Source organism: Ammodytes marinus (assembly GCF_949987685.1).
Source record: "Ammodytes marinus genome assembly, chromosome: 2".
NCBI lineage: Eukaryota > Metazoa > Chordata > Actinopteri > Uranoscopiformes > Ammodytidae > Ammodytes > Ammodytes marinus.
This window is the reverse complement of record NC_137231.1, coordinates 5,536,987-5,564,939: the sequence shown is the minus strand read 5'-3', so window position 1 is coordinate 5,564,939 and position 27,953 is coordinate 5,536,987. Positions and strand designations below refer to the sequence as shown.

Below are 27,953 nucleotides of genomic sequence, written 5' to 3'. Positions count from 1 at the left end.
GGGACCAAAGCTCATAAGGGCCCATAAAAAAAACACCATAGTGGGGCGACTGTGGCTCAGGTGGTAGAGCGGGTCGGCTGATGATCAAAGGGTTGGAGGTTCGATCCCCGCCCTGCCACCTGTGTCATAGTCGTTGTGTCCTCGGGCAAGACACTTCACCCACCTTGCCTCGTGTGAATGTCGATAGTTAGCTGCTGCTATCGGTGTATGAATGTGTGTGTGAATGGTAACGTGGGAAAGGAAAACAGGTCTCCCTTGCAAAAGAGTCTTCGGCCTCAATGGGATATACCTGTATAAACAAAGGTTAATAAAAAAACCATAGTGGTCTTATGTTTAAGATAGTTTGTTTATATATTATTTTTCTTTAATTTTGTATTTAAAAAAAAATATATACGCTCAAATGGCATCATGTTTAATAAATGTTTATTTATTTGAATGTATGCAATGTTTATATTACTGAGTGTAAACAGTATTTTGATACTGTTTGATCAACAATCTTTTCAAACTCACATGAAGAGAATAAGTTATACAAAGGTCTTTCTGAATGAGTTAGAAAAGGGGCGAGAATAATGGATGTCGATCGGCCCCAAAATGACTAAATCCACTCCTGGCTCAAATGCACCATATGTAACCAGGTGACTCCACTTCCGTCAATGAGGAAAACAAATATGGCTGTTTCAATTATCTTTATTGCTGGGAAAAAAATAAAGCAACATAAAACCAGACAGCATTTATTTTTTTACAACTGATTATCATCTTAGTGAGCACTTAATACTGTAGCTTAGTCCCTTCACACACACACAAACACACAGAGACACACACACACACTCATTCAACTTCCACCTGGGCCAAGGAACTTTTTCATCACTGCATGTAGTAGTGTAATCAGGAAGAAAATAGTCCCCAAAAACATGTGGCATGGTTTGTGAAATAAAAAAATAAAAAACAAAAAAGGCAACAAGGAAACAAATAGACAAACTAAAGCAGGTTCAGTGGAATTCTCAGAGCATTTTCAAGTAAACAAAAAAGGAACGCAGCTTGATGAGGTGGACCCAAATAAAAAAAAAGAGATAATGCACTGTTCACATTAGCTATGCTGGTTGGGGCAAAGAGCCATATACACTTAAATGGCATCATTATCATGATCCCCTCACAGCTGCACCATGTGGAGTTGGAATGTGACTCCCGTAACCTGCTAGCCGTTTGGGCATCAATCTCTCCACATGAGCGCGCGCTGGACCTCGTTAAGTCAGTAAAAAGCGTGACCCAAACACATTGCGCTTCCAGGATGGAGAGCCTTCAAATCTTTTCTGCGGCTCTCAGGCGGTCCTGTCGGGGAGCAATAAAGCAGGTGTGGGCCAGCGGTTGGAATCAGGCAGAACACAATAAAAACAGTTGGCTGATAATAATCCTTTTACGCCCCTATCAAAGGGGGAGGGACCAAGGCTTCCAAATGGCATTAAATAACTCACTCGCACTCGCTCGTACACACACCAAAAAAATAAACCGTGTCATTGTCGCAGGCTCTTGTGTGCTAACTTCACACGACTGGGACGTAGGCCTTAGAATGCAGCCGGACACATTGTGCTGATGTGGCTTGGCAAACTGGGAGCGTCAGGATATGTGCTTCTACATTGAGACAAAAAGAGTGGGGTTCGGATGTTGCCATTCACACTGGCTGTCAGCTTCATCTGATGAGAGCAAGCAGCCCACCATCAGTAAAATGCCTTTATGAAGATAACTTACTAGTAGTGTTCCTCTAAGAAAGAGGCAGAAAGGAGAAGAGGGGGGGGTGGGGGGGGGAAAGGCTCGAGCCAGAAACTTTGCCACGTGCCTTCTGCGGCTGAAATGTCAAGTGTCACGCGCAGTGTTCTGGGCTAAAACTGCTATGAGTGTGATATACAAAAAAACAAAAAGCTTATCTCAGTGCAGCTACTTAGTGTATGTGTAAATCTATTCATATAAACGTCAGACACGCAAAAAAGAAAAGCAATGACCTCACCACGATGATTGGAAACCATGCTAATAAATACAGTGAACGCTGGTGCTATGGAGGCATGGTAAACAGCATTACATGGTAACACTTACATTTAAAGTCCACTCTTATTTAGCAATTTGTAAAAATATTATGAAGTACTTGGAAGTGGATATATAAGTGTTTGCTGATGTGATTGTCAACAACTGTAACTCTTCCCGTGTAACCCATAAGGTGAGCTGAACATATTATTAAATGAGGATAAAGTTATGTTTATGAACGGCTTATAAATACTAAATAGAGTTACCCACAGAATTAATGTTGCCGACTGGAATCGGACAACGTTATTGGCATTGGGTGCTACAAAGGATCTCTATAGTAATCGTTAGTTGTAATAAGAACTACCTTTCTAAAAACACAGCATCTACAACACGCTAGTTTGTTAATGGCACAATTCATTTTCCTAATCACTTGTGCATGTTTTGTCCTTTATGCGCAAAATAAATAGTTTTGCAACATTGGCTGATGTCAGAGGAACAGTTTGACATTTTTGGGAAGCCCACTGGTTTATTCCCTTTCAACTAAGACACTGCACTGTCTAACAATCATGTATCTTCTCCAACTATGAACCTGCCTCTGCTGAGTTTCCCAAAAAAAGTCGAGCATATTTTCCAAACATCAAGTCCCTGGGTCAGACTATTGTTCTGTTTAGACCTCCCCAGGCTGAGACAATGTAAGACGCTCTGACCTAACCACAAGATAAATATCCGTCACAACACGTTTACTCAAAAAAAACCTAAATGCTACTCACTCATATTTTGGTTAAGTTGATATGATGCTGTATGTGCCTAATTCATCTTAAGTGCAAAATGGCAGAATGCTCACATTAAACAGTTTAGTGTTATACCGATATGAAAATGAGTGAAAAAAGCATAAGGAGAGCGTGGGAGTGCCGCTTAATAAAAGGCGTAGTAGTGTGGTAGAACATGGCATAGCTTTGTGCTTGAACAGCTAAACAGTCGCTTGTGATGAGATGATCCTGTCCTGATCACCATACAAGCCTCTAATCCACAACAGGAGAGAGGCTCCGACACATTATTATTTTGGCACCGTCAGCTTCACAAACTGGTAGTGGAGAGACACTGCCCCCGGTGTAGGGTGTGAGCGCATATCCTGGTCTCCTGCAACAGGCACTTTGTCCATCGGAGGTGTGGAAGACTTGGTGCTAGAAAAAGGCTGCCTCTCGTCTGAATTCCTTTTTCAGAGGGAATATTCAGGGGTGGTGGTGGTGGTGATGGGGGGGGGATTCCATCTTCACTGACTTTAAGGTGTTTGTTAGTCGGTCGGAGATGGCGTTCTCAAACATTGTGACTAGTTGAAATGACTCCTCTTGACAGTCAGATTGGCAGGACCCCCCCCCCCCCCCACACACACACACACACACCTTCAACACCCAGCAAATGAGTGAAATGTGAAGGAATATTGTCTGCCAGGTTAAAAGGCACTGAGACTTGGTTTGTGTTTGACACTGCTCCTTTCAAAATGCGAACTGAAGGCAAATGATGATGTAGAGTAGGATCCCGTGGCTGGTCAGTTCATACTCGGTCCACACCCAGAGGTACTTGGAGCTTCTCACGTCTTATAGGGTGTAACAGCAGATATACAGGCAAGCCCTTTGGACTTACAGTTTCTACACAAAGCTAGTGGTTGCGTGTGTCCCGGTGGGGGGGTTCTGGTCTGCCTTGAGTGTGGCTAAATACTGGAGGAGCGTCGGTTGCGGTGTGAGTAGGTGTCGCAGTGGTAGTGGGTGAGGGGGGGTCAGTGAGGTAACACAGTTGACCATCGGGGAGTTGAGAGGTTAGCAGAGAGCGATGATTGTGCTGCAGATTGACCATGGTGGAGTCAGGTCTCAAAGTACTTGTAGATGGCAGTGACATAAGTCATGACACTTTGCCAGTCCGGCCTCTCCGTGCTCACCATCTCATTAAGGTCCTGGAAGAGAGAGAAAGACAAATGATACAGTGTGTCATAAAGGAGTATTTAGCGGCATTGAGTGGTGGAGATTCTACATTGCAACTCTGTTATCCTCTCTAATATCCAGATATAGGCTTTTCCAATCTGATTTAAAGTTGTGTCTGGATTTTATTTTAAATGACATTTTCCATTCTTCTGTTTTGCCTGGTTAGTGTCATGAACACCGCTGTAAAGCTTACCAAAGTGCATTTGATGCCCACACTCTCTGCAGCCTGGAACGCTAAGGTGAAGTTTCTCCTCTGAGGAAAGAAGAGAGAATCAAAGTCACACAGTGGAACGCTACTTTGTCTACCAACTGGTAATGATACAGTCACCATGAGAAGGGAGATTAAAAAGGTGGGGGCTTTCCTGTACTTGCCTTGTCCTGGCCTGTGAGCTCCTGGTAGGGGATGTGTGCGGGCAGGTAGGTGTGGAGCACAGCGCAGAAGGCCAGGCCGTCGTTCCAGCTGCTGCTAAAGTTTGTGATATCGATGTTCTGAAAAGACAAGAGCCACCACGGTCCGTATAAACTTTGATTTCACTTGGACAGAACTTTTTTTTTTTACGGCTCCTGGGACAATAAATCGATTGGAAAACCAATTTCTGGGCCTTTGTCCGAGGCTAAGGAGGTACAACATTTTATCCCAGGTCGTGAATGTCACCCGCCTGGCCGCTGTGAATTACAAGGGCTTTCAACATTCGCTTTTCAACAATATTATAGTCAACCGTAAATTCAGCTGTCATGCAAACTATTAAAATGGATTTAAACCACAGGGGATTTTATACTAAGCATCAGCATTACTCATACTTATCACATGTATCATCTTTTTTCCACCATCAACTGTCATCTGACCTTTAGCAGTGGGCTGTAAATCTGTGATATCAAAACAGCCACTACGGGTCTATGTAGCTAGATGCTGCAGGCTGCCCACTGTCGCAGCTTTTATCAGTACACATCAAGAGAAAAGCCTGGTGTTTTTGTCAGGTAAGTATCTCACAGGAAGTGTCTAATGTTGCACACTTCCTGGTGAGGACCTGGGGTGCCATGGTAACCACAACCTACATGGGTTAAAAGGGGGGGGTAAACATCACTCTAATTTGGGTAAGTGACTCTTGACACAACCGTTGATTGTCATTTTAGTCATTTCTAGGTCTAGCCCGAGCATGTTTATAGTCTCTCCATAGTGTCATGGAGCCTGAAAATACATCACAAAAAGACACACACACTGAGAGAGCGGTGAAACAACCCTAATCCCGTCACAAAAAAAGACAAAGACACAACTCCACCCAAAGGTTTTCATCAAATCTGCGTTTGATATTTATGGATGCTATTTTTTCCCACAATGACCCTTTTAAGTTGTACTCGCTATCTACTATCTATCAAAGAGTGAGTTAAAACAATGGTGATTGAGCATATGAACCACTGATGAAAGCTCTTGTATTTGCTGCTTTGCCGAGTGATAAGATCTGTGCCTTTGACAGCAGTCAGCAGGGTGTGTTCCCTTGTACTCAGGTCACGGGCACTTCAGACTTAATAGTTCTACAATAGAGTTCAGATGTGTGTGTGTGTGTGTGTGTTCCAGTGCATCTGGAAGTTTTGATTTGTATTGCATTTTGATAAGACATGGCCCTAGGTCCTCAATTTTCAATATTGGTGAAAAGCTCAATTTGCTTACTGCTCCTCACTGCATGCTGCCATGTCATAAGTTCATCATTTCAGAGCTTGATGGTGTTTTGTGCCCCCCTTTGTGCTGCCTTGAAGGCCCTAACCCTAACCTTTACCAGGCAGCGCTGCCTTGAAGGCTCCGTTGGGGGCACAAAACACTGATTTCACATTACCATAGAACGCATCATTAGGCCTGTACAAGAACGCCACAGACTCACTCTGTCTGACGGGTGCTAGTACATTTCATTACTTCTGAGTCACAATGGATCAACACGCGGAGAAACCAAAGAGAAACAGAAATGAGCGCGAGCGATGGCCTCATACACTCAACACTGTTCAGCACTCTGGGAGAAGAGGGCCAAGGAGCGGCTTCGCAATGTAATCTTACCACCAAAGGTTCCCCTAGGAACAACAGAACTCAATATGAGGGATAACAACTTGAAGTTATTTATTTAGCTCACTGTTCACTCTCCTAACACCATATCAAAGCTCTTTTCAGTTACTTTATGCAACCCCAATATTTCTCACTGAGCCAATTCAAATTAAAAGCATTCTCCTAGCAACCACCTAGCAAGTCTTTTTTGTTCAGCATCCTTAGCGGATCAGTTTGAAGTCCTGCAGGGAGTAAAGATCAAAGAAAGTGCGTTTTATGTAATGGGATCAAAGTCGCTCATGATGACATAATGGAAAAGGCCAATTATTGACCGACATCTTGGGCAAAACATTGTGAGTTTGTTTGCTTGCTCTATAAATAAATACACCAGTTGTGCTTCTGTAGTATTTCTAAAGAAGAAAAAGCTACTCAAAGAGTGGTTGCTTCCTCCAGCATTGTGGGAAGCGTAGTCTGAAACTGCACTGGCTCTTACACACACCAGTATTAAAAGGCTTTTTGCTAAAGTACCACTTTGTCATAGTCTGGGCTCACAAAGCTGCTACAGATTAGGGACAGTTCAGCAGACAGGGTTGAAGATTAAGGTTTTCCTCACAAAATGATTTGCCAACATGTACTGAAAGAGAAAATAAGAATGAGCTCAAACTTATATAAAAAATAATCAAGTTTCCCTGCTTTTCATGTTGTGCAAAATTCATTCATTTTAACTAAGCAGCCAAACAAACATAAAGGATCCATTTCCAACGTAATAAAAAGTGAATAGTTTTATTAAAATGCATAGCCCAGTGGTAGGAAAAACTGCTGTCAACTTTTTTGTTTTTTTGTAGTTCTCCAGAAAGAGTTTTCTTTAGTTAGCTTTGCCTTTTCAACAACATCAGCTCATCTCGTCACTTTTGATGGAAAGTGGAGCCACAAAAAGACATACTTGGATCATTATATTTCATCCAGGGAAATCCATCCTGCCATGAAGGAATGAACCAGTATCTCCTCATTAATCACAGCCGCCTCCCGTGGGCTACTGCCGAGGTTCTTAACCAGATTGACATTTCACTCAAGAAAGAAAGTGACACAGAACGATGGGATATGCTGCCATGTGTGAGTTTTAAGGAGTTATGTGTAAAGGATAAGTCCGCAACATTGTTTAACTAACAATGAACAGTAGTTTATTTTAACTAGAGGTATTTGTTGTTTTTATCCCAACCATTCTTCTCCCTTGTCTAAACCTGCTTAGTGGACAAATTACATTAACCACAATGCAACTGGGCTGCCAACATTTGAGATGGAGTTTGGGATGTGTGACGCTTATAGGGCCAAGTGTAGACAGGAGCCTCTGGAGTTAGTATCAGAAGACCAGTTGGATCACTTCTTTCTAATTGATTGTCTGCTTCTGCTTCAACCAATGGAAAAGAGTCACAGGGTCTTTGGATAATGTGGGATCAGATGAGCTGGTAGCAGGAACCTACCTGGTAACCCTCCGTCTTCTTCTGACACCACTTCAGCAAAGCGTTTCTCTTGGAGCCTCCGTACTCTCTGGCCAGGGCAGACAGAGGGTCCTTCCTCTCCTCTCTGGAACAGAAGAGACATGTGAGCAAACAAGCTGCCACGGTTTGAAAAGGTGACAGGTGATGACTATGACAGTGAGGCAAAAGGATTATATAGTAAGAAATGCCATCATGGGGCTGTATAGTCACAACCACAGCAAAAAGTGGTAATGTCACACAGGATGCTGACAAATAAAATAAGCCTTATTTCCATTAATAGGCCTTTCACACCGCTGCAAAATCGGCGCTAGTTCTGGGCTTGTTCGGAGTTAGAGCCAGTGTTTTGGTTTCACACCGCCAGAGAGCCTGCTCCGGGCCGTAAAAACCGGGGGAACTCATACCCCAGGATTGAGCAGGGTTTGATAAGAACTGCTTGCGCGAACGGTTGGGGGAGGGATTATCCTGACCAACCAGAGCAACTCAAACCTCATGCCCGCCATATTTAAAAACACCGCTACTACGAGACGTAAACATAACATAATTACCGAACGTAGCGATCAAATTGACCGGCGAGAATACGCTGTATGGGTCCTGTTTGCTTAAGAAAGCAAAGCGAGAGCCAACAAGTGTAAAAATAAGACGTATTCGCCGCTGTTGTTGTGCTTAAAGCTAGCGGTAGCTTTAGCGTTAGCCACAAGAGCAGCGGCGTCGGGTGACGTACACACACGTTTACAGTGACGTCATGACGTTTCTCTCTTGCCGGCTCCATGGCTGTCTCCGGTCGATGTGAAACCAACCGGTTCATAACTGGGATAAGGCTGTAACCAGTTTTGAACTGACCCCAACACCAGCCTGGAACTGACTCTTGGTTCATTTTGGTGTGAAAGGCCTATGAGAGGTACAGTTCGGTTTGGTCCGCAATTATATGCGTTTCCATCGTCAAAGGTTGGGAAGGGTACCAAAATGTCTATGGCTACCAAACGAACTGTACTGCTCAGTGGAAACGAGGCTATAGAGACACTTGACGTTTAACTGGCAGTGTGAGCACATTCTCTGGAATAAAGGCAAATAAAGCCCATTAAACTCCATGTCCATCGATCAGTGTAGCATCCTAGAGGAGAATGGTGGTACCTTATGCGGCTGCGTGTTGTGGGGGTGATGGAGGCGGTGGGGGAGGAGGAGGACAGGGAGAGAGGGGAGGAGGCAGCACTCAGAGCCATCAGGGAGGACGAGGAGGCTCCGTCTGACGCAGACATGTCTCTCTTTATCTCCTCACTGCTCCTGCGGGACACTGGGAGGGACAGGGGACATGATTAAGGACTTTTCAAACTAAAAAAAAGCTAATGCCTTATTTAGTTCATAGCGAGTCTAGGATCAGTTGATCTAACTTGTAAAGCATGTCTAACCTGAGATGGTCTTGGTGGAGTCCATGTTGGAGACCCTCTGGAGGGCAGACGGGGGTCGGCTGGACGAGCTTCCCCTGAGAAGGTGCTCAGCTGTGTGGATACATGGCAGTGTTTACGTCACATATTTAGCAACAGTGTTTTTCCATAAGAAACTTCCTCTGCAATGACATGTAACCGGGTCAGCTTAGAGCCACATTCCAGCCTCTCTGAGTTCAGGGAATACCGACAAACAAGGCTGTCTCTTCCTCGCAAAAAATAAATAAATAAATGAAACAGCGGAGGGTATGGCCAAGTCTGCACGTTCACATGGAACACTTGAACTCACTGCTGTTGAGAATGAACCGAGGGAAATTCTGCAGTATGTGCCTTACTGGCTCATTATCTCCCTCTTATCGTCCACTCTAGTATTTTGATGAACAACAACATGAAGTCAACATACAACACAACTGCTAGCTCCTTAATCCAGGCCTCCAGGGAAACAGTGTGACGTTATTAGTCATGAGAAAAGGGGGACAGTCCATTTCACTGAGAATGAGGTATAGCAGAGGACAAAGGACTAAGTGCCTAAATCTGCCTTTGTACCAATGTATAAGTACATTTGGAGGACTGCCTCACCTGGCATGGTGATGTCTGTGTAGCTGGGCCTCTTATCACTGAGGGAGGAGAGCGGCTTGGCTGCTGACATAGACCCAGGTACGGAGTGTCTCTGAAAACAGCAACAACAACAGAATGTCAGCGTTACAAATCCCACGAGTGGTCTGGGTTAATATGTTAACAATATCAATTTCTAAAATAGCTATCCTAAGCTGTCGCTGTTGAAAGACAATCTCCAAAATGTAGAGATCTTTCATTCTTGTGAAACACTGACGGATTAAGTTTTCCTCTTTGAGTTGTGGAAAATTCTCCAACTTCTTAAACTAAGAGAATTTTAAAACCAAATAAGATCATATGGAAAATCCATTTTCACAAAGCTGACACCAGAGCAGTTTTTTCCTCGCTCATTAATAACTGCTGTTTTGGACATCGGTATTTGTTATTCACCTTCAAATCATAGTCTCTCATATCTAATATATTATTTTTCTCAATAATTATCTAATATGTTTTTGAGAGCTGTCAAGTGACATCAAATACTGCTATTCACATGGACATTAAGCTCCTGACTAACTGCTTAACATGTGAACTAATACATGAACACAAGCAACATATTCACACAAAGCCTTTCCTGCCGTACCTGTATGGGCGACACAGCAGCTGCTGGGGGAGTCTTCATGGGACTGGGGCTGAGGGGGGTGCGCGGTAGTGGGGAAGCTGCCGCTGTTGGAGGTGTGGCGGGAGCACTGTTGGCACCATTGGTAGGTGAAGCTACGTTAAGAGAGAAAAGAAAAACAACACATTTAGACTCGCTGCACACAAGGAACAAAATACAGTCCTGATGTAGTCCTACTATAAGTCCCATGGTCATGGGACTGTCGTAGTCCCTCTTGCATGGACAAACGCTGAGCTTAAGACCAAAACTAAGCTGGTCATCAAGAACACAATGGTCCCTTCCTGTAAATTAAATGGAATACATATCTGTTTGGTGTGATTACCCCTTCTTCCAAAAAATACAATTCCAGCATGGTTTCTGCCATCTATTCTTTTGTATGGAGGCACTATTTCTTTGCATTTACCAGTGTTTCCCATAACACATTATACTTAAGGTGAATGTGGGACAACACTTTACACTTTGTATTTTCTTAACACTTTATATTTTATTATAACTTATTTTGTATTCTTTGTTTTTTTGTTTCTGTAATTTGGAACAGGCTGGCAAAATAATTTCCTTCTGGATAAATGAAATACTTTATCAAGAATTCTTTCTGTTTTTGAGACTGATGCAGACCTAAATGAAGACATCTTGAAATCAATCAGCAATGGGGAATACATGTTAAAACATATAGAACATTCATTTTACATTGTCAAACAAAAGTTCAACTCAGGGAAAAATCAATCACTTAGGAATATAAGAAGTTATTCACAGCTCTTTATTTTGAGCACACAAGCAGCAAGATGTAAAAGTGAGGAGAATGGAGCACCTTCTGATGTGACGGTAACTTGTGAGGCACTGTCAAAGCTCTTGATGAGAGTCTTGACGGTGGGCGAGGGCTCTGAGGAGGTGGAGGAGCGCCGGCTCAGCCCCATGCCCTGTCTGAGAGCAGCCAGGTCCCTCTCCACTGCATTCATGTAGTTATACACCCGGCCCCTCTCCTCATCCTGCCTGAAAAACACCACATTTCACTTCATATCCTGTAGTCAAGTCAAGTCAAAGTATTTTACTGTCAGTTCTGATATATGCAAGACATGCATCAGGATCTAAATGGTTTTATCTGTGGCCCACAGTGCAGTTGGAATGATAAAAAAATTAAATAAATAGAGCTAAATAAGATAAACATAAACAATATTTACATAAGATACATTCTAAATACTAAGTATTGCAAGGGAATTTTCTGTGCAATATAAAACAGTATGTATAAAATAGAATAGAGAGTAAAAAGTAGATAAGTTAAATTGAAATGTGCAATGTGATGAAAAATATTTACAATGTGCAATATGCAAATCAACTGGATGTAGTGGGGACAATAATGGTGAAATTCAGATTTAAAGTAGCTATGAGGAGCTTTAGGTTTGTGTTGAGTCTAGCTGCCCCGTTGGACAAAAGCAGTAGTGTTTGTAAGACACCAGTGCCTGCTGTCCTAAAGATCTTTGCTTAGCGAGTGCCAGTGGCGCGTTGCCTGGTCCAACCAGACCATCGCACTTCATTTCATTTGTACAGAAGGTCTGGAAGTGCTGTAATTGGCAAACGTTCACTCACTTGGAGGCGGGTGTCTGTCGAAGTTTAAAACTATTAGTGCCCAGTGCCACTCTGGATTAGCCAACCAATCGCATCACGTTTTGTCATCACGTGTCATGAGCCGGCTTCTGGCGGTGCGTTCCAGTTGCACGGGGAACTCGGAAATTTCCGACTTCACTACATATTGTAGTCTGAATCTACCGGTACCTGGCAACGGTAACTTGTTGGAGCCTAACGTTTAGTTATTTGGACGAGAAAGGTTTTAGGCGTCCATACTTTCGCGAGCAGATGCACTGGAACACAGAGAGGTTGGAACTCGGAACTACCAAGTCGGAAATCTCCTTCTTCCGAGTATAAAGGAACGCAGCATTCAACTGAAACTGGAGCGTTCTCAGCCACTCGCTCTGTTCGCTGATTGGACGATTGTAGATTCTCCGGAGAATCTGGGAAATGCGCTGTACACCCAGACTGACTACTGAAGGGAAAAAAGAAATTTGGCCGGAAGTAGGCGGGCGGGCGGAGCCAGGCTAAGTGGCGCGTGCATCTGTTTAAAAAAAAATAGAGACCTCAGAATGCCATGAGGTAATGCATTTAGACCGACTATGTAGGATTCATATTGGTAATATGACGACGGTGGAGCAAAGTCAAATTTGATTGTTGGATAAACACAGGCTGTTCCGGTCTGCCTGCCGTTCATTGTTTTGTCTAACGTCCCGGGGGATCAGACCTGGGCAAAGGCATTAATAACTATATAAAAACATCACTATGATCGCTAAAGGTCTTGTTTGATGCGACAGGTAATTTATGATCATAAGAGGAAACATGTTTAAATGTTTTAACTGTAGGGTTCATCAAATATAAATGAATTCTTATTTGATCATGGGTCTGGATGCTCAGTATCAGAGTTTACAAAGTTGAATCTCCTCTGTTTTGTTTCCAAGCCTAAGCCGTATGCTGTCAGCGTGCCCCTGTGGGTCTCAGTGTCTCTTACTTGCGGCTCTTGACCTCGTCCAGCTCTTTGCTCAGGTTGCCATTCTTCTCCTGGGCTTCCTGCAGCCGGCGCCGCAGGTCTCCGATCTCCTCCTGCGCCTCAGACTTGATGTCATTAGCAATGACCACGGCTGTCTGCAGATCAGCCTGGAACTGACGCCACTCCATGGACTCCTCCTGCACACACACAGACACAGACACACACACACAAATATTGAGGCAAAAGCAGCAGGGAGCTGAACATTAATAGGCTAAATAATGATAAATTGGCTCATTAAAGGAGTACTAATGTTATATTTTGGCCACTTGGGGGGGCAATGGATCAAGCTGCATCATCTGAAACCAAGTTGATATGATGAACATGTTGCCAGGCATTCACTTATTCACACACAGAGAAACATTAGCATTCATTAAGAGTCCCTATTAACAGTAATTGCTAACTCTGTCTGCCTGCTCTGTGGTGCAGGAAAAAATAACATGCGTATAGCTTTTTCTGTACAGTTTGATACAGGACATGAGAAAGATACCGACTTAACCCCTTTCATTGGAATTTGAATGAGACCCCCATCATTCATACAGTGGTAACAAAAGGTTTATCTAGCTTTCCTTCACTTTTTTTATCAGTACTTTTTTTCTTTTATTTTTTTAAGATATTATTTTGGCATTTTTATGCTTTATTGACAGTGTAGAGACAGAGTTGAAATGGGGCAGAGAGGGGAGTGACATGCAGAGAACGACCGCGGGCTGGAATCGAACCCGGGTCCCCATCAGTATTCAGTTTAAAAATGTACTATTTTCCATGTTACGAGCCTAAACTGTCAACCGAATTTTGAGCGGCTTTCTGTCTTCCTTCCTTGTAATGCACTGAAAGCAAACTGGAACAAAGAATTCTAAACAAATACTACTGGACTTGTGGTCTGGTCCTCAAATAGCCCAGCGCCCCCCCCCCCACCCCCCCCTGCAGCACTCTTACCCTCAGTTTGCGATGAAGAATCTTTATCTCTCTCTCCATGTCGTGTTTCTGGTCCTGCAACTTCTTCACTGAGTCTGAAAGAGGAAGTAAACACAGTCATGTTGGTGTGGTATCAATGCCACCAGGCCATAGAACGGACTGACTCAATACTACACTTATTCCTGTCAGTCTGAACAGATGGAGTCTGATAAACACTTGATTGTGAGGGATTGCCATAGCCTGGTGAGGGCCAGTCTGATCTATTTGAGATGTACATTCTACTGGAGATTAGTCCGGCCTTTCTCCAGTCTCCGTGGGGAGGAGTCCAGCCTATGCGTTAGTGGAAGGCAGCCACTGATTTGGTTCATATAGTCGTCAATCCAGCCTCCTGTCAGACCAGGCCCTGCCCACTTTCCAGCCATTAGTTTAAGGCAGTCCCGGGTTGGTTCATGTAGTCGTTGAAGTCAACATGGATCGGCAAATAAACTTGTGAGATATGGCTGGTCTCTAGATCGACGACTACACCAACCAATCAGAATCTGCCTTCCAACTATAAAGGGACAAACATCATGTCTGAATGCGGCGTCTGATTGGCCCGGTCACTTTTTGATAAGGCTGGTCTCTACTCGCAAGGCTGGGATGGACACAGTCGATTCAAACCAGCTATTTTATGTTGGGTTTCACAAAACAAATCTGTGAATGCTGCTTTGTGTGCCTGCCTGAGTGGACGTAAGGGTATATACACAAGACGCCTTACTCTCCAGATCGGTGATGATGAGGTTGTCGTGGAGCTTGAGTGCGCGATGCTGCTCCACCTCGTCCTCCAGCTCAAAGATGGTCTCCTTCATGTCAGAGATCTCCGTGTCTCTCTCCTGCAGGTCATCACGCTGCTTCTCTAGAGCCCGCTGCTGCTCCGCCATCTGCTGCTGCACCTGCTCCTGGAACTTCCTGTATTCCCTGTCCAGCTACACACACACACACACACACACACACACACACACACACACACACACACACACACACACACACACACACACACACACACACACACACACACACACACACACACACACACACACACACACACACACACACACACACACACACACACACACACACACACACACACACACACACACACACACACACACACACACACACACACACACACACACACCATTTCATTAACAAGCCACCATAGCAGCTAATTAGCCCACCGCTAATGTGAAACACAGCTCCAGCAGTGTCACGCTGGAGTGTGTAGAGAAATTGATGCAACGTGCGTGGGACAGTTTGTCTTAAGGGCGAGGCACTGCAGGTGAATAGCGCAACATTACTTTGAATTCATAGATATGAAACGTTTCAGAAATGTTTGAATGAATAAGCATATTTGGCAATGTCAAGTAAAAAAAAAATAGCATTTAAAAAGTCTTAAAAATGCTTTTTTGGCATGTTTTTAAGAAAATCTATCATAAATCAGACAATTAACAAAATATAAACAAATCCTTCTGTAATAACCTTCAGAATAATGCAAAAAGGGATTATTGAAAGTTTAGTTAATGTAAAGTGCTTTAGAAGTTGAGATTTTTGGTTGAAAAAAAAATAATGATGCGATAATGGCCATTAAAGATATTGTAGACTAAAAGACATTTTCAAGGTCAAGTCATTGAAGGCACTCATGTTGGTGACCCAGAGACTCTGAATTTAAACACAGATCAGTTCAGCATCTTACAGCTTCACACGTTGTTTCTGTGGAAGCCTCCAGTATTACATGTCTCCCTTTGAACTGACCTTACTGAAAGCCTCCTGGAGCCGGGTGAGTTCACTGTGGGCCTGCTCCAGCTCCTCCTGCAGCTTAGCGGCCTTGGCCTCGGCCTCCTCTTTGCCCAGACGCACTCCCTCCAGCAGCTGGCAGATGTCGTTCTTGTCCCCGGCCGTGTGGAGGGAGTAGAGCTCCACCACCCTCTGCCTCTCCTGGTCCAGCTGGGCCCTGCAGCGGTTGAGCTCGGCCTGGTCGTTGCTCACGGCGGCCTTGTACTCCTCCAGCGCCGCCCCCATGGCGTTCCTGCCCTGCCTCTCTGACTCCATGATGCGCTCCATGTGGTGGTTCCTCTCCTTCAGCGCCCCGATCATCTCCTGGGCCTCTGCGTTGTCCTGTTCAGCCATCTTCAGCGTGTTGGACAGGTGCTGCTGGACGCCCAGCAGCTGCTCCCTCTCAAAGCGGGCGTTGTCTGCCTGGTCGCAGTAGCGCTGCTCCAGCTCCATGTAGCGGCCGCTCTTGATGTCCTCCTCCAGACTGTAGGATAAGTGATGGTCGTCCAGCAGGGAGCGCAGGTACTCTATCTGCCTGCCGTACAGCTCCAGCTTGTCGCTCTGCTGACACAGGGAGTCCATGAGGATCAACTTCTCCTCCCCCAGCCTCTCGTTCTCTCCGTTCAGCTCCTGGGTGATCTGCTGCAGGTCTGCCAGCTCCTGTAGCGTGGCCTGGAGCTCCTCGGCGGTGCTGTGCTGGTTCTCTTCCATCTGGTGTATGCGCTCCGTCAGACAGGCCACCGACACCTCGCTGGCCGTGGTGCCGCCGCTGTCCCTGCGTGAGCGCTCCCTGCTGGGGGCGCACTCCGACTCAGAGGAGGAGGAGGCTCCAGAGGGGGCGTCCAGAGCGTCATCGCTGGAGGTGACCGCCTGGTACACCTCGCTGGATTCACTGTCCAGGTTGTCCACAGAGCCTCCATGCTGGTGTCCTGTAAGTAAGAGGGTGGGAACTGTTAAATCCCCTGTCAACCCAAATCCACAAAACACTTCTCACTGTGTCATTTGGGATCTTAGTTGCATGATGATGAGTAAGCATCTGAATACAATTAGGCATATTTATCCATCCAAATTAAAAGATATTGTCACTGAAGTTTGATAAACTTTACAGAAATTCAGTTTAGATAGAGCGGGCTATCCTCTTGTACTTATGACACATTAAGTATTTTGAACCAATCACGGCAGTTCTCTATTCAGCAATCATAAAAATGATGACTGTTGCCATGGAGACTGTTTGGTACGGCCACACGGTCAGTAATAAAGGCTGTTATATTTACAAAATGTTATAATATTTATGAATATTTATTTTCCATCAGATTTGTTTAAAGCTTATTGAGACAACCATATCATATCATATTTAGATTTTTCCATTTTAGAGCAGGTTTTCAGAGGCTTTCATAAAAGCAGGTTTTGATCCCCAGCCCTACCTGTAAGCAGATCCTCCAGAGAGCCCGGGGCAGAGCCTTCCACTGAGGAGGTGAGCGTCCCTGTTCCTCCACCGTCACTGTGCCCACTGCCTGCTGCCAGGTCTGGGCTCAGGGAGGCGTAGTGGAACAGCTTGTCAGTGCCATCCAGCCTCTGCTCCAGGGAGAAGCCCAGTGCGTTGAGCCGGTCTTTCAACATGCGGTTCTCACTCTTCAGCATGTTGAGCTCCCCTCTGATGGCCTGGTTCTGCTCCTGTAGGAGAATGAGAGTGGACTCCACGTCAGCAGCAGTGATGGCTGATACCTGGGGCTTCTCTTCCTCACTGGGTTCCTCTTCCTCCTGCTGCGGTGGCTCCTCTGTCCCTCCCAGGCCCAGCTGGGCTCTCATGTCCCTCAGCTCACTGCGCAGGTGGATGATCTCCACCTCTTTGCTCTTAGCCAGACCCAGCAGGTCTTTGACTTTGGACTCCAGAGCCACCTTATCGCTGATCTGCCCGTCTGATTTGGACTTGCTCATGCGGCCCTCCGACTCTGTGACGAGATGGCTGCGGGAGCGCTTCCCCGAGGCCGCGTCCCCCGCTGCAGCCCCCGACACAGACTGCTTCTTATTGGCTGCCGTCCTGGACGTCCGGAGACGGTCACGAGACGAATTGGTCTCCTTGGAAACCGAAGATGTGGCACGTTTCGATGAAGTTCCTGGTGAGAGGGAAAAAAAGGTAAACATTACATTTTCCAGTCAAACAACATAAACAGGGTTTCCCAAGCAGCGGTTCTTTTTTGGCAACACAACCAACCTGTATCAAGAACTGAGACAGCACAGAGTAAAAGGGACTGATGCATGTGAGTGGAGGCCAAGGCATGTTTCCGTTAGTTTACAGAAGTGCCACACTGCTACCGTCTCTGCACTTTGGAGGAATGCGTTTATATTTCAAGGTGACTTTTCTTTCTTTTTTTAACAATTAAGTCATTCTGAAAACAGTAGGGCTAGGGTACAAGTTTGATTTTTATATTTTCAATGCTAACTTCTTAAATATTTTTAGGTTTTGTATTAGGAATTCATTCAAAAATGTAGGTCTCATTGCAAATAACAATATTATCCATTATAATCGCAATCACACAACATCATGCCTAACAACTTTTCTGGGTGAAACCCTAAAACAAACAAAAAAAGAAAGATCTAGGCATGGACTATTTGACATACCTGCTGTCGTCTTAGGCTTGCTGTCTAGGTTGTTGGCATTGGTACCAACAGAGGCGGTCCTCTTGGTCTTGGGAACAGCATTACTCGATGCAGGATTCCCTCCGGCCATAGCGGCTAAAAGATCATCACTGCTTTTGACCTGAAAAAGCACAAAAAAAAAATTCACTTAGAAACCAGAGAAGTCAGGTGAAATTCAAAGTGTTTATTAGTGGGCTCTAGTTGGTCCATCCCCTCTCACCTTAGACAGAGGTGCAGTGGTGCTGGTCTTGGCTGTGGGCTTTCCAGAGCCGGTGTTAGCCCCGGCCTCTGCCTTCCCTCGATCCCCGCTCCCCTTACTGGCCGCTGGTCGGACAGACTTCTTCATGCTGAGGTCTATGCTGCCGATACATCTACAGCTCAATCTGTGCACAGAGGAGGGAGGACAAAGGGCATGGCGGTCAGCCGGACGCATAGCCAATAAATAGTGATAGCTCTGACTTTTCCATGGAAGAGGAATTCTTTCCACAGACGACACTATTCCCCAAACACTAATATAAAGACCATATTGAATAGCAGAGCACTTGTAGAAAACGTGTTTCTCTCATGTGTCTGTCCCTGTGATTTGAAGGACATTGTAGATAGTGGGAGTTTAGGGATAATTAATGTAGCTAGAGTGCTAACAACATGAAAAAGAGAGAGCACATCAGTCCAAGTTTTAGCTGCTCTGCGCTGGCTCCCCGTTTCTTCCAGAATTGATTTTACAAAGTCCTTTAACTCGTTTACAAAGCTGGAAACGGCTTATGAACGGCCTACATCACAGGCTCACTGTAGCCTTATGTTCCTTCACGAGCCCTAAGATTCTAGATACTGACCCACCTGAAAGAAAGTTGGGGAGAGGTATCGTTTTTTTTGCTACACTCCTAAACTGTTGAACAGCCTTTCCAAAGAAATGAGAGAGACAGACTCGGTTGAAATGTTTAAAACAGCACTTGAAAACATAGGATTTTCTTTTGTTGACCGATGTCTTTAAATGCTTTTAAATGCTCTTCTTTGCAGTGCTGACCACTTCATATGTCTACTCCATTTCTGTCATGCCTATGTTCCTTTTCTGTGTTTGTCTATTGTGAAGCTTGTTGTGCATGTCATTGTATCACTGTAAAGCACTGAGCCGAATTGCTTGCTATAGAAAATAAAGTTTATTATTATTTTCATTAGAATATTCCAGCACAAAAATGTTTATTTATGGTTACATAATGGTAGATGAAGACTTGTGAGGACTTCAAATCATGTTGCCTTCAATAAAGCTACATTTGGTTGCTGACTGTAAAAACAGTTGCAGGAGAGACCACCCCAGATACAGGAATGTAAGATAAACAGGGACATATAGAGGCGTTCAAAGGCCAAGCAGTGTCTCTCCACTAGGGGGCTCTCTCTCCAGTGTTTGGGATCCTTGAGTCAGCTCAGAGTTTGACTTGACCGTCAGCTGCAACAAGCATCAACGATAAAGACTGTGTGTGGGTGGTTGCTGCTATCGGCATACACTTACTAATGGGAAAAATGTGGTCTAATCCTTAAGCACGGACACAGATCGGCGAGACAGGGCTTTTCCCCCCCCCCCAAGCTTTGATGATCAGTACAGCCCAGAAAAAGAAACTAAGAGATGTATACACAGAATGAATTGATAGCAACTGCACAGCAAATTTTCTACGGAAATAAAATTGAAGTCTGTTGCCCGTTTAATTTAATGCATTGGATTACATCTTGCACAACAAATCACTTGGTGCCATGTTGACGCAAAAAAAAAAAAAAAAAAAAAAAAAAAAAAAAAAGCTCGACAATTACCAATCCCTCCATTTAAAACAAGCCAGAAAAACATTCCTCGTAACAATTTAATGGGGGTCAAATTCTTGAGCCCAACTGAAATGCAGCTCTGCACAATCAAAACGTGTGTTGAATTAGTAGAGCAGGTGTGATACAGAACTATTGTCCCAGACTATTTCATAGAAGGCACCTGAAAAGATCTGTTGGCGTTATCTGCAGCAGTTTTTGCCAATAAAACTTGTGTTGAACTGGCAGAGAGCAGAAGATGTTGAAACGGCCCCATAACTAAATAACAAAAGCTTGTCTAAAAAGCACGGAAGGCTTTATTCTGTATTGTTCACATGGGCTGCTGTGGAAAGTCTTAATGCCATGACAGCAAGTAGAGAGAGAGAGACAGTGTAAGTACTTTAGCACAGCTCATCCTGCAGTTAGCATGAAGTTATTTATTGTACACAGGACATGCAGCTCAAATCTAGCTGATGCTGTTTGGATATATGGGGAAAAGGATAGAATCAAACAGCTGCAGAACATCAGACTTTAAAACAGAGCACTATGAGATGCTGACGAAAGCACATAAATGTTAGGACAAACTGAGTTATTCCGTTAAATAAATACACACTGCAAAAAAATGAATGAATGATACAGGCCGGGGAAGAGGGAGAGATATCTCATCGCATAACTTTCCTTTGATGATGCTTCCAGGATCCAATGTTTAACCTGCTACTACTAAACCACAGGTACTCCCTTCAAAAGACCAATACTTCAATCTGTCTTCTAGGGCCAAATCTTCGGTTTTCCAAGTGGTTCATTTTGTCTAGGGCCCGACCGATATGGATTTTTTTTGGGGACGATGCCCTCCAAGGCAGCTATGCATTTCACTAAACACGATTGCTTGATTAAAAGAACATTTAAAAAGAAAAAGTGACGTATGCTTGGGAGAAGTGTTCAGCTATACACCTACTTCATGTGACCAGACCACAGAAACACACAGCCCCCTGGCCCCCCAGCCTTTGGGAGAGTTAGGAGGAGTTTGAATGGACTTAAAGATGGGAATGATGCTTTATTACGTTTTTCATGTAACATCTAGAATGAACCTTCTCTTGAGATATGCACCATGGACAATAACTAACAATATGGCAGAGGTCAAGGAAGGTTACTGGTAATCTATACTTTGTGTATACTTGATTTACGCTATGCTGTGTAACACAATTACTGTTCAGATGATCTGTCCACACACGTTTAAGTATGTAGAGTACTGTGTGCGCGTGTGTCAAGGTATTCTTTAAAAAATACAATAAACAGGGTTTAAAAATGATAATAACATAGGCCCACAACTTACAAAAACTCATGTTCTTGTTAAGTAACTTTTAACAGCAGCAAAAATATGTGTCACACATGTGTTGGTTTACAAAGAATCACAAGCAAACAAAAGAAGCAATCTTCACAGCCTCATGTGGAGAAAATGGCTGACAATGTTCCTCAGATGGTCAGACTCTAAACCCCTAACCCTATTTGTATTTACTGAGGTTTAAAGTGCAACACAAACTCTTGTACCAGAGAATACTTAAAAATAGCATGCTTATATCGGCTCCTTCTTTTGACTGGTGATTAGAACATTCATTGAAGTTCACACACCACACACACACACACACACACACACACACACACACACACACACACACACACACACACACACACACACACACACACACACACACACACACACACACACACACACACACACACACACACACACACACACACACACACACACACACACACACACACACACACACACACACACACACACACACACACACACACACACACTATTTTCTATGTGTACCTCAGGCCTGACAGTATTTCAGTTTCATGTCATGACCATGATTATAGAACATGTGTGCAGTCGTCAATACATTTTACCCTGACCTATAGACTTTATATCTTGTATGATAAATGCAGCGAATCAATAAATAAATCACCTGGTTTGATTTCCAGTCTCATCATCATCATCATCATCAACCTTTATTTAAACAGGCAAAAATTGCTAAGAAACAATGTCTTATTTAAGCAATGGCCTGGTAGGAGGTGAATGACCTCCTGGGGGGAGAGGGAGAGAACAAGACAACACTGTACTATAGCCAGTAAAATCACACATGGACAACAATAACATATTCAACATAGCAACAGAAGTTAGACAAACAGCAGTAACATACAGCATAGCAATAGATAAATGTACTAGATCACAGTCAGTGCGTTTCCATGGCACAACTAGATTAGATAATCACATATATCGAACTAGACACTCGAACGGACCGTGTCACTTGTCCGAGTTTACATGGCCTTTCAGATATCGGATAAATGTCCAATGCATGGCTGTCTCCACTATGCTAGGTGGCGCTGTAGCCCTTTCAACCATGCTTTCAACAAGTGTTGAAAGAGCCACGTCCGGTTCTCTTCCGTCAATAACCCATGGTGTAGCCATGGGTGTAGCCTATCACGCGCAGGCACACAAGCACAGTCCGATAAGCGATGTCCGATAAGCGATGTCCGATCCCTGTATACATGCAGAGAGAAAGCCGACAACGAACGACTTATCTAGCTGTTCTTATCCGACATCTCTTGTCCGTTATTGTGCCGATTTGTGTGCGAAGTAGATCGGATAAAGGTGTTTACATGCAGTTTAAAAGTCCTGTTGAAGTCTTATTCGTTTAGTTATCCAATTATGAGTCTGCATGTAAACGCACTGACTGAGCTTAGTCTACCAGCCAGTTCCCACACAAAGCCCTGCGGTCTAATGGCTTCCAAATTTTTTTTAACAAAAACCTTTTTGGCACAATAGAAGAAGAAAAAAATAAATTGTAAATATATGTGTGTACAAGCACCATCAGAGCTGCTAAACTTACTATGCCACCAAGCAAATAACAGATAAAAGATACAGGACAATCAATAGGACTCAGCAGCTTAAGAATATAAATCATTGTAAACCTTCAGTGTAATACTTCCAAACCAAATCTGTCTCTTCACACATAACTCTGTACTGCCTGTGTGTATTGATCCACAAAGCATTACGTTAAGCAGGGCGTTTCTCCTCAGTACTGACATGTGCACTCAACAACTGGCCACTTTTCTGCTATAGCTGTGAATGTGTGTCAAAGCAGATGTCTGAAATAGTAGAGGGGCTGCTGGCTGGAGCAAGGTTTCTTTTCATTGGATGTGAATAGACATGGGAGCATGGCAGCCTGGGGACCAGCAGTGCAAAATGAGCTAAATGGGGCAGCAGAGGCCTTTTCCTTCACTCTCTCAATCTACAAATCCACTGCAATTAGATTGGCGTGTGTGTGTGTCCCATTTGAACGCATATACAAATACAGTAGTATAGCAAATAAATACTATACATTAATACACACACTGGCCATTCAGACTCACTCTGTTTCAGTTTGGAAATGGTAATCCAAACGCATAGCTCTTCTCCCGCTGCTGTAGTTTACACCAACATCTGTGACCAATCACACTGTTTCACAAACAATGCTGTTTATGTGACGCTGAGAAACAGTTTTCTAGGGGACTCCAAATCATTGGCCTGACTGTTCATGATATCATGGTGTATTCTTGTTTTAATAGAACTAAAACCTTTAATGCCCAACAGCAGCTGAAAAGGCCAGAGTCCATCAGGTTTCTCAGCCACTAGCATACATGTAGGCCAAGGTTAGTCATTGTAAACTGCTTAACTTAATCATTTTTTCTTTTAAATATATATAGTAAAAGTCCATCACATCAGTAAGACAATGCTATGAGAAGTGGCCACAGAATTATTTACACATGGAAAACAACTCCATTCTGGAGAATGTTTATGGTCAAAAAATAAGTGAATATCTCTTTATGAACCGCTACCTGTATTTTGAGTGCGTGTGTGGCAGACTGAGAAAAAAATCCTGCGTTAATACACAGCCCAGGCTCTGTAAACAGACATATTGCTAGCTATACCAGTTTGACACACACACACACACACACACACACACACACACACACACACACACACACACACACACACACACACACACACACACACACACACACACACACACACACACACACACACACACACACACACACACACACACACACACACACACACACACACACACACACACACACACACACACACACACACACACACACACACACACACACACACACACACACACACACACACCTCCTCAGAAGAAGACAATAACACTTTTCCTGATTCAGATTAAATACAGTACAGCTACAGTACTTGAAGTACAGTACTGAAATTACAAGGCCTGACCATGGGAAGAATAAGTGTGTGTTGTGTTCCCTTACAAGACATGAAGACAGGCAGCCAAACAAAGCGTGAGACTTCTAGACGGAAGAGGTAGAAACAGCTGAGTGAAGTCTGGGAAGAGAAGGAGGAGGTGTGGGGGGGGTAGCAGTGGTCTAGTAAGTCATTAATAGACCCTTCCCCGCTCTCATGCCTTATTCGTTCTTTGAATGAGGGGAGGCACTTCCTTGCCATAACATCAGCTTCCTGTGGTGGCGTCTCCAGTAAAAAAAATAAACCTAGACCCTACAAGGGTGACTGTGTGCAAGGACAAGCAGGCACCAGTCTGCCTGAGACAGAGCAGGCGGACGCCCTCAAAGCATGAATTTCGTTTGCCCAAAAAAGTTGCCTCTCTCCACAAGCCTGGATTGAATATAACTGGCCATTTGTTTTTATGATAATATGGTTATAATTTCAGTCAAATGACAATCACCAATTTCAGTATTTCAATGCTTAAGTAACCAACACAAATGTATATGGAAAAAGTTACACACTATAGCTTTAACAGGAGCACAAGCAGTATCAACCTGCCATGGAAGAAGCAAGAGCAGAATTGGTATCAGTGAAGAATTTATGGAGTTATGGTCCATTTGCAAATCATAATTCCCTTTCCACCTCACGAACACACTGCGTGGAGGAGTTGGCATGCCTAGCAGAGCACTTCCATAAAAATTGAATCATACTCTATTAAATCAAATCAAACCCAGAGCATGGGTCTGGTTCAGACCTGTGAGTACAATACCTTTCTTTCTTGCCTTCTATCTTTCTATCCCCCCCCCCCCCCCCCCCCCCCCTCGTTCAATGTCACTTGGGGGCAAAGTTTCCAAGACCGGTGAGTTCCCTGAAAATATTTTCTCTAAAAGCAAAAGCCATGATCTGACGGAGCCAAGGAGGAGGACTACCTCATCAGTCAAATCTCCTGGACCTTGATTTAAAGAGTGGGCTGGGAAATAGTGCTCTTTCCAAGCTGTTCCAGGAAAAGTATGGAAAACATCTGTGTGGTCACCTCTGGTTAAAGAAAATATGATTTTGAATGACTTGAGTAGTCTACAAGGGAGTGAGGGAGGAAGATTTAGTGAGACAGAAACACACATTTGGCTACAGTTGTGGCACGGTTTGACGCAGTCGAAAAGGTACTGACGAGCTGCACCATCAGTCCACTGTTGGCTCTCCTCAGGGGGATGGCAAATTTACATTGTTCGTGGCTACACCCACATTAGCACCACGGCTAACGTTAGCCCGCAGTTGTGTTGTGTGTCTTTTCAACCACACAAGCAAAGAGTTTTCCCGCCAAACCTTTGAAGTAAAGACACCTACCCCGCTCTGTGGAGCAAGAAACCGTCGGAGCTGTCATGTTAGAGACCGAAAAGCAACTTAAAACCAAGAAGATAACCCAGGTAGCCCGTTAGCTCTGAAGTCAGGCAAGCACGGAATGTCAGCTATTTCACTTCCTGTTTGGATACATTATTTCAAAACAAAAGCACCGCAGGACACGTAAGCAAAACGTCACTAATTTGTACTAAAATAAGTTGAATTAAGTTAAAACCAGATTGAGCGAAATAACTTGAACAGGTTAAAAATAAAGGCATAATAGATACAATTGTACCCATATGATAAATACAAAATTCAATGTGGACACTGGAGGGCCCAAATGTCAATTACGTCGTGAAGACTTATTTTGAAAGAATTCTTACTACAGGTCCGAATGAATATTTCGAACTTGACAGGGGAACAAAAACCTGGTTTCAGAGTTAAAACAGCAACTGTCATGCTATTTAAGACAAACAAAAGCAAACAAAGCAAGTTCTGCGTACTTAAAGTAACTTTAGCGGGGTTTGTCTGTGTTAATTTTTTTGTCCGTTCATTTAACTCAACTGTCAGTGAGCAATGGAAAAGCTGCGGGTGCTAACAATGCTATCGTTAGGCTATCAATGTTAGCATAGCCAGCTAAAAATATATATATTCATACCTGAGGTTCGCCTAGTTTTTCTGCGTGGTGGGTTGATTAGTGTCCGATGAATGGTCATTTGCGGGCGCTGGCAGTTCGCTGGTCCACGACCTGAGACCTGAGACGGCAGACAGCAGCATCGGTCTCGGGTGTCAGCCTCAGCCTCAGCCTCAGCCCCTCTCTCTGTCTATATTGGCAGCAGTGGATCGTATACTGCCCCCTCCTCTGGTTGCATCATCTCAGCATCACCCTCAGTACAGGAGGGACCCTTTACGACCTCCTCCACCATGTTTAAATGGCCAGTTGTTCACTTATTATTGTCTCCAAATTACTGCTTGATCCCTCTTACCACACCTGCAGTTAGAGCAGAGCGAAAGGGGCACATTGACCAAGGTTTAAAGTTGTATTATCTTGTCCATGTTTGAAACAGCAGTTGACCTTTTACTCACTACACTTTGGTGTTAAACTGTACCCGATCAGAATAAGCTGTGACCCTTTCCAAACGGGTACATTTATTCACTGTTAATCAGATACTTTTGACACTCATTCAACAGTTTATCAGCCTGACAGACAGAGTGTGGGGTCAATGGGACAATAAAAGATAATGGATTCATTCCATCATATGATTTGGTAATATTTTGCAATAAGGGTAGGCTACATTAATTATTTCAAACAAAATGCATCCTAAATCAGACGATTAACAACATTATGAACTAATCCCTCTGTAATGACTTTCAGAATAGTGCTAAGAATGAATATGGAAAGTTTATGTAAGTCACCCCTCAATGACCTCTCGAGTATGCCTATGATTAAAGGTTAAATGAAAGGTAAAAGTGGTTTGGAAGTTGAGATTTTTGGTTCAGAGTATTGAAAAAAATAATTTTGACATAATGGCCGTTTAGGATGGCTCTATGGGAGATATATACGGAAGCAAACAGACAGGGTTTAGTTAAATAAACACCTAAATGTACATTTTGGACCTTCATTTGTATGTTATAATAGTAAAATAGTAAAGAAAATAAGATGTTTGCTTGCAGTGTCTTACCCCATTATCAAAAACTGTTATTTGAACAGATCATAAGGTCACTTTTTTTTCCAACTTTTCTTGTTTTGGTAGCTAGCTGTATAATGATAACCGAATGAATATCTACTTACCTTTTAACTCACCATGACATTATTGGAAATGAGTTGATTTACTGTTTGTGCAGGCTAGGGCACACACCTAAGGACTCCTCCTGTCCACTAAAGCCAAGACACAGTAGGCCTAAGTGTGTCTGGTTTTTAATATATACACTGCTCATCTCTTTTGCCATCAGGATAATTTACATTAAAACAACCGCTTGCTTGTACCAGCTACTCTTAAGAGCAAGTGTATTTCACTTTGACTTTGTGGAATGGACTAAACAATCAAATCAAACAAAGCCATAATATTATACAGTTCAAGTATAGAAACAAGAAAACAGTAATTTCCCTATATAGAGCGGAAGACACATCAAACAAGTTAAATGGAATGTAGGCAAAGTGTATTATTGTATGTAGGTTTTTGTATGACCTGCAGTTAAAATGAAGGATATACAGGTACTTGTTTATTTTGTATGATATATATATATATATATATATATATATATATATATACTGTATATATATATATATACTGTATATATATAATTGTATCAAATATTAAGACAGAAATGTATAGTAGTATCTATGCAAATATACTTT

General features: G+C 43.5%; 1 protein-coding gene across 2 annotated transcripts; it reads right to left on the bottom strand.

Annotated features, from left to right (window-relative positions):
* Positions 1–702: 702 nt before the first annotated feature.
* specc1la (sperm antigen with calponin homology and coiled-coil domains 1-like a) lies at positions 703–26,311 on the bottom strand. 2 transcript variants are annotated; one of them, XM_080044614.1, is made up of 17 exons: positions 26,253–26,311; positions 18,377–18,539; positions 18,139–18,277; positions 16,941–17,633; positions 15,496–16,445; positions 14,462–14,669; positions 13,726–13,799; positions 12,754–12,929; positions 11,008–11,189; positions 10,164–10,294; positions 9,548–9,638; positions 8,933–9,022; positions 8,658–8,817; positions 7,509–7,611; positions 4,368–4,484; positions 4,189–4,248; positions 703–3,967 (listed from the first exon to the last, which is right to left on the bottom strand). In XM_080044614.1, the coding sequence occupies exons 2-17, from the start codon at positions 18,500–18,502 to the stop codon at positions 3,878–3,880; spliced, it is 3,390 nt and encodes a 1,129-aa protein (XP_079900740.1). In that variant the 5' UTR covers positions 18,503–18,539; positions 26,253–26,311; the 3' UTR covers positions 703–3,877. The 2 variants fall into 2 exon arrangements, with proteins under 2 accessions (XP_079900740.1, XP_079900739.1); XM_080044613.1 differs by lacking the exon at positions 26,253–26,311 and adding an exon at positions 25,601–25,712.
* Positions 26,312–27,953: the final 1,642 nt, after the last annotated feature.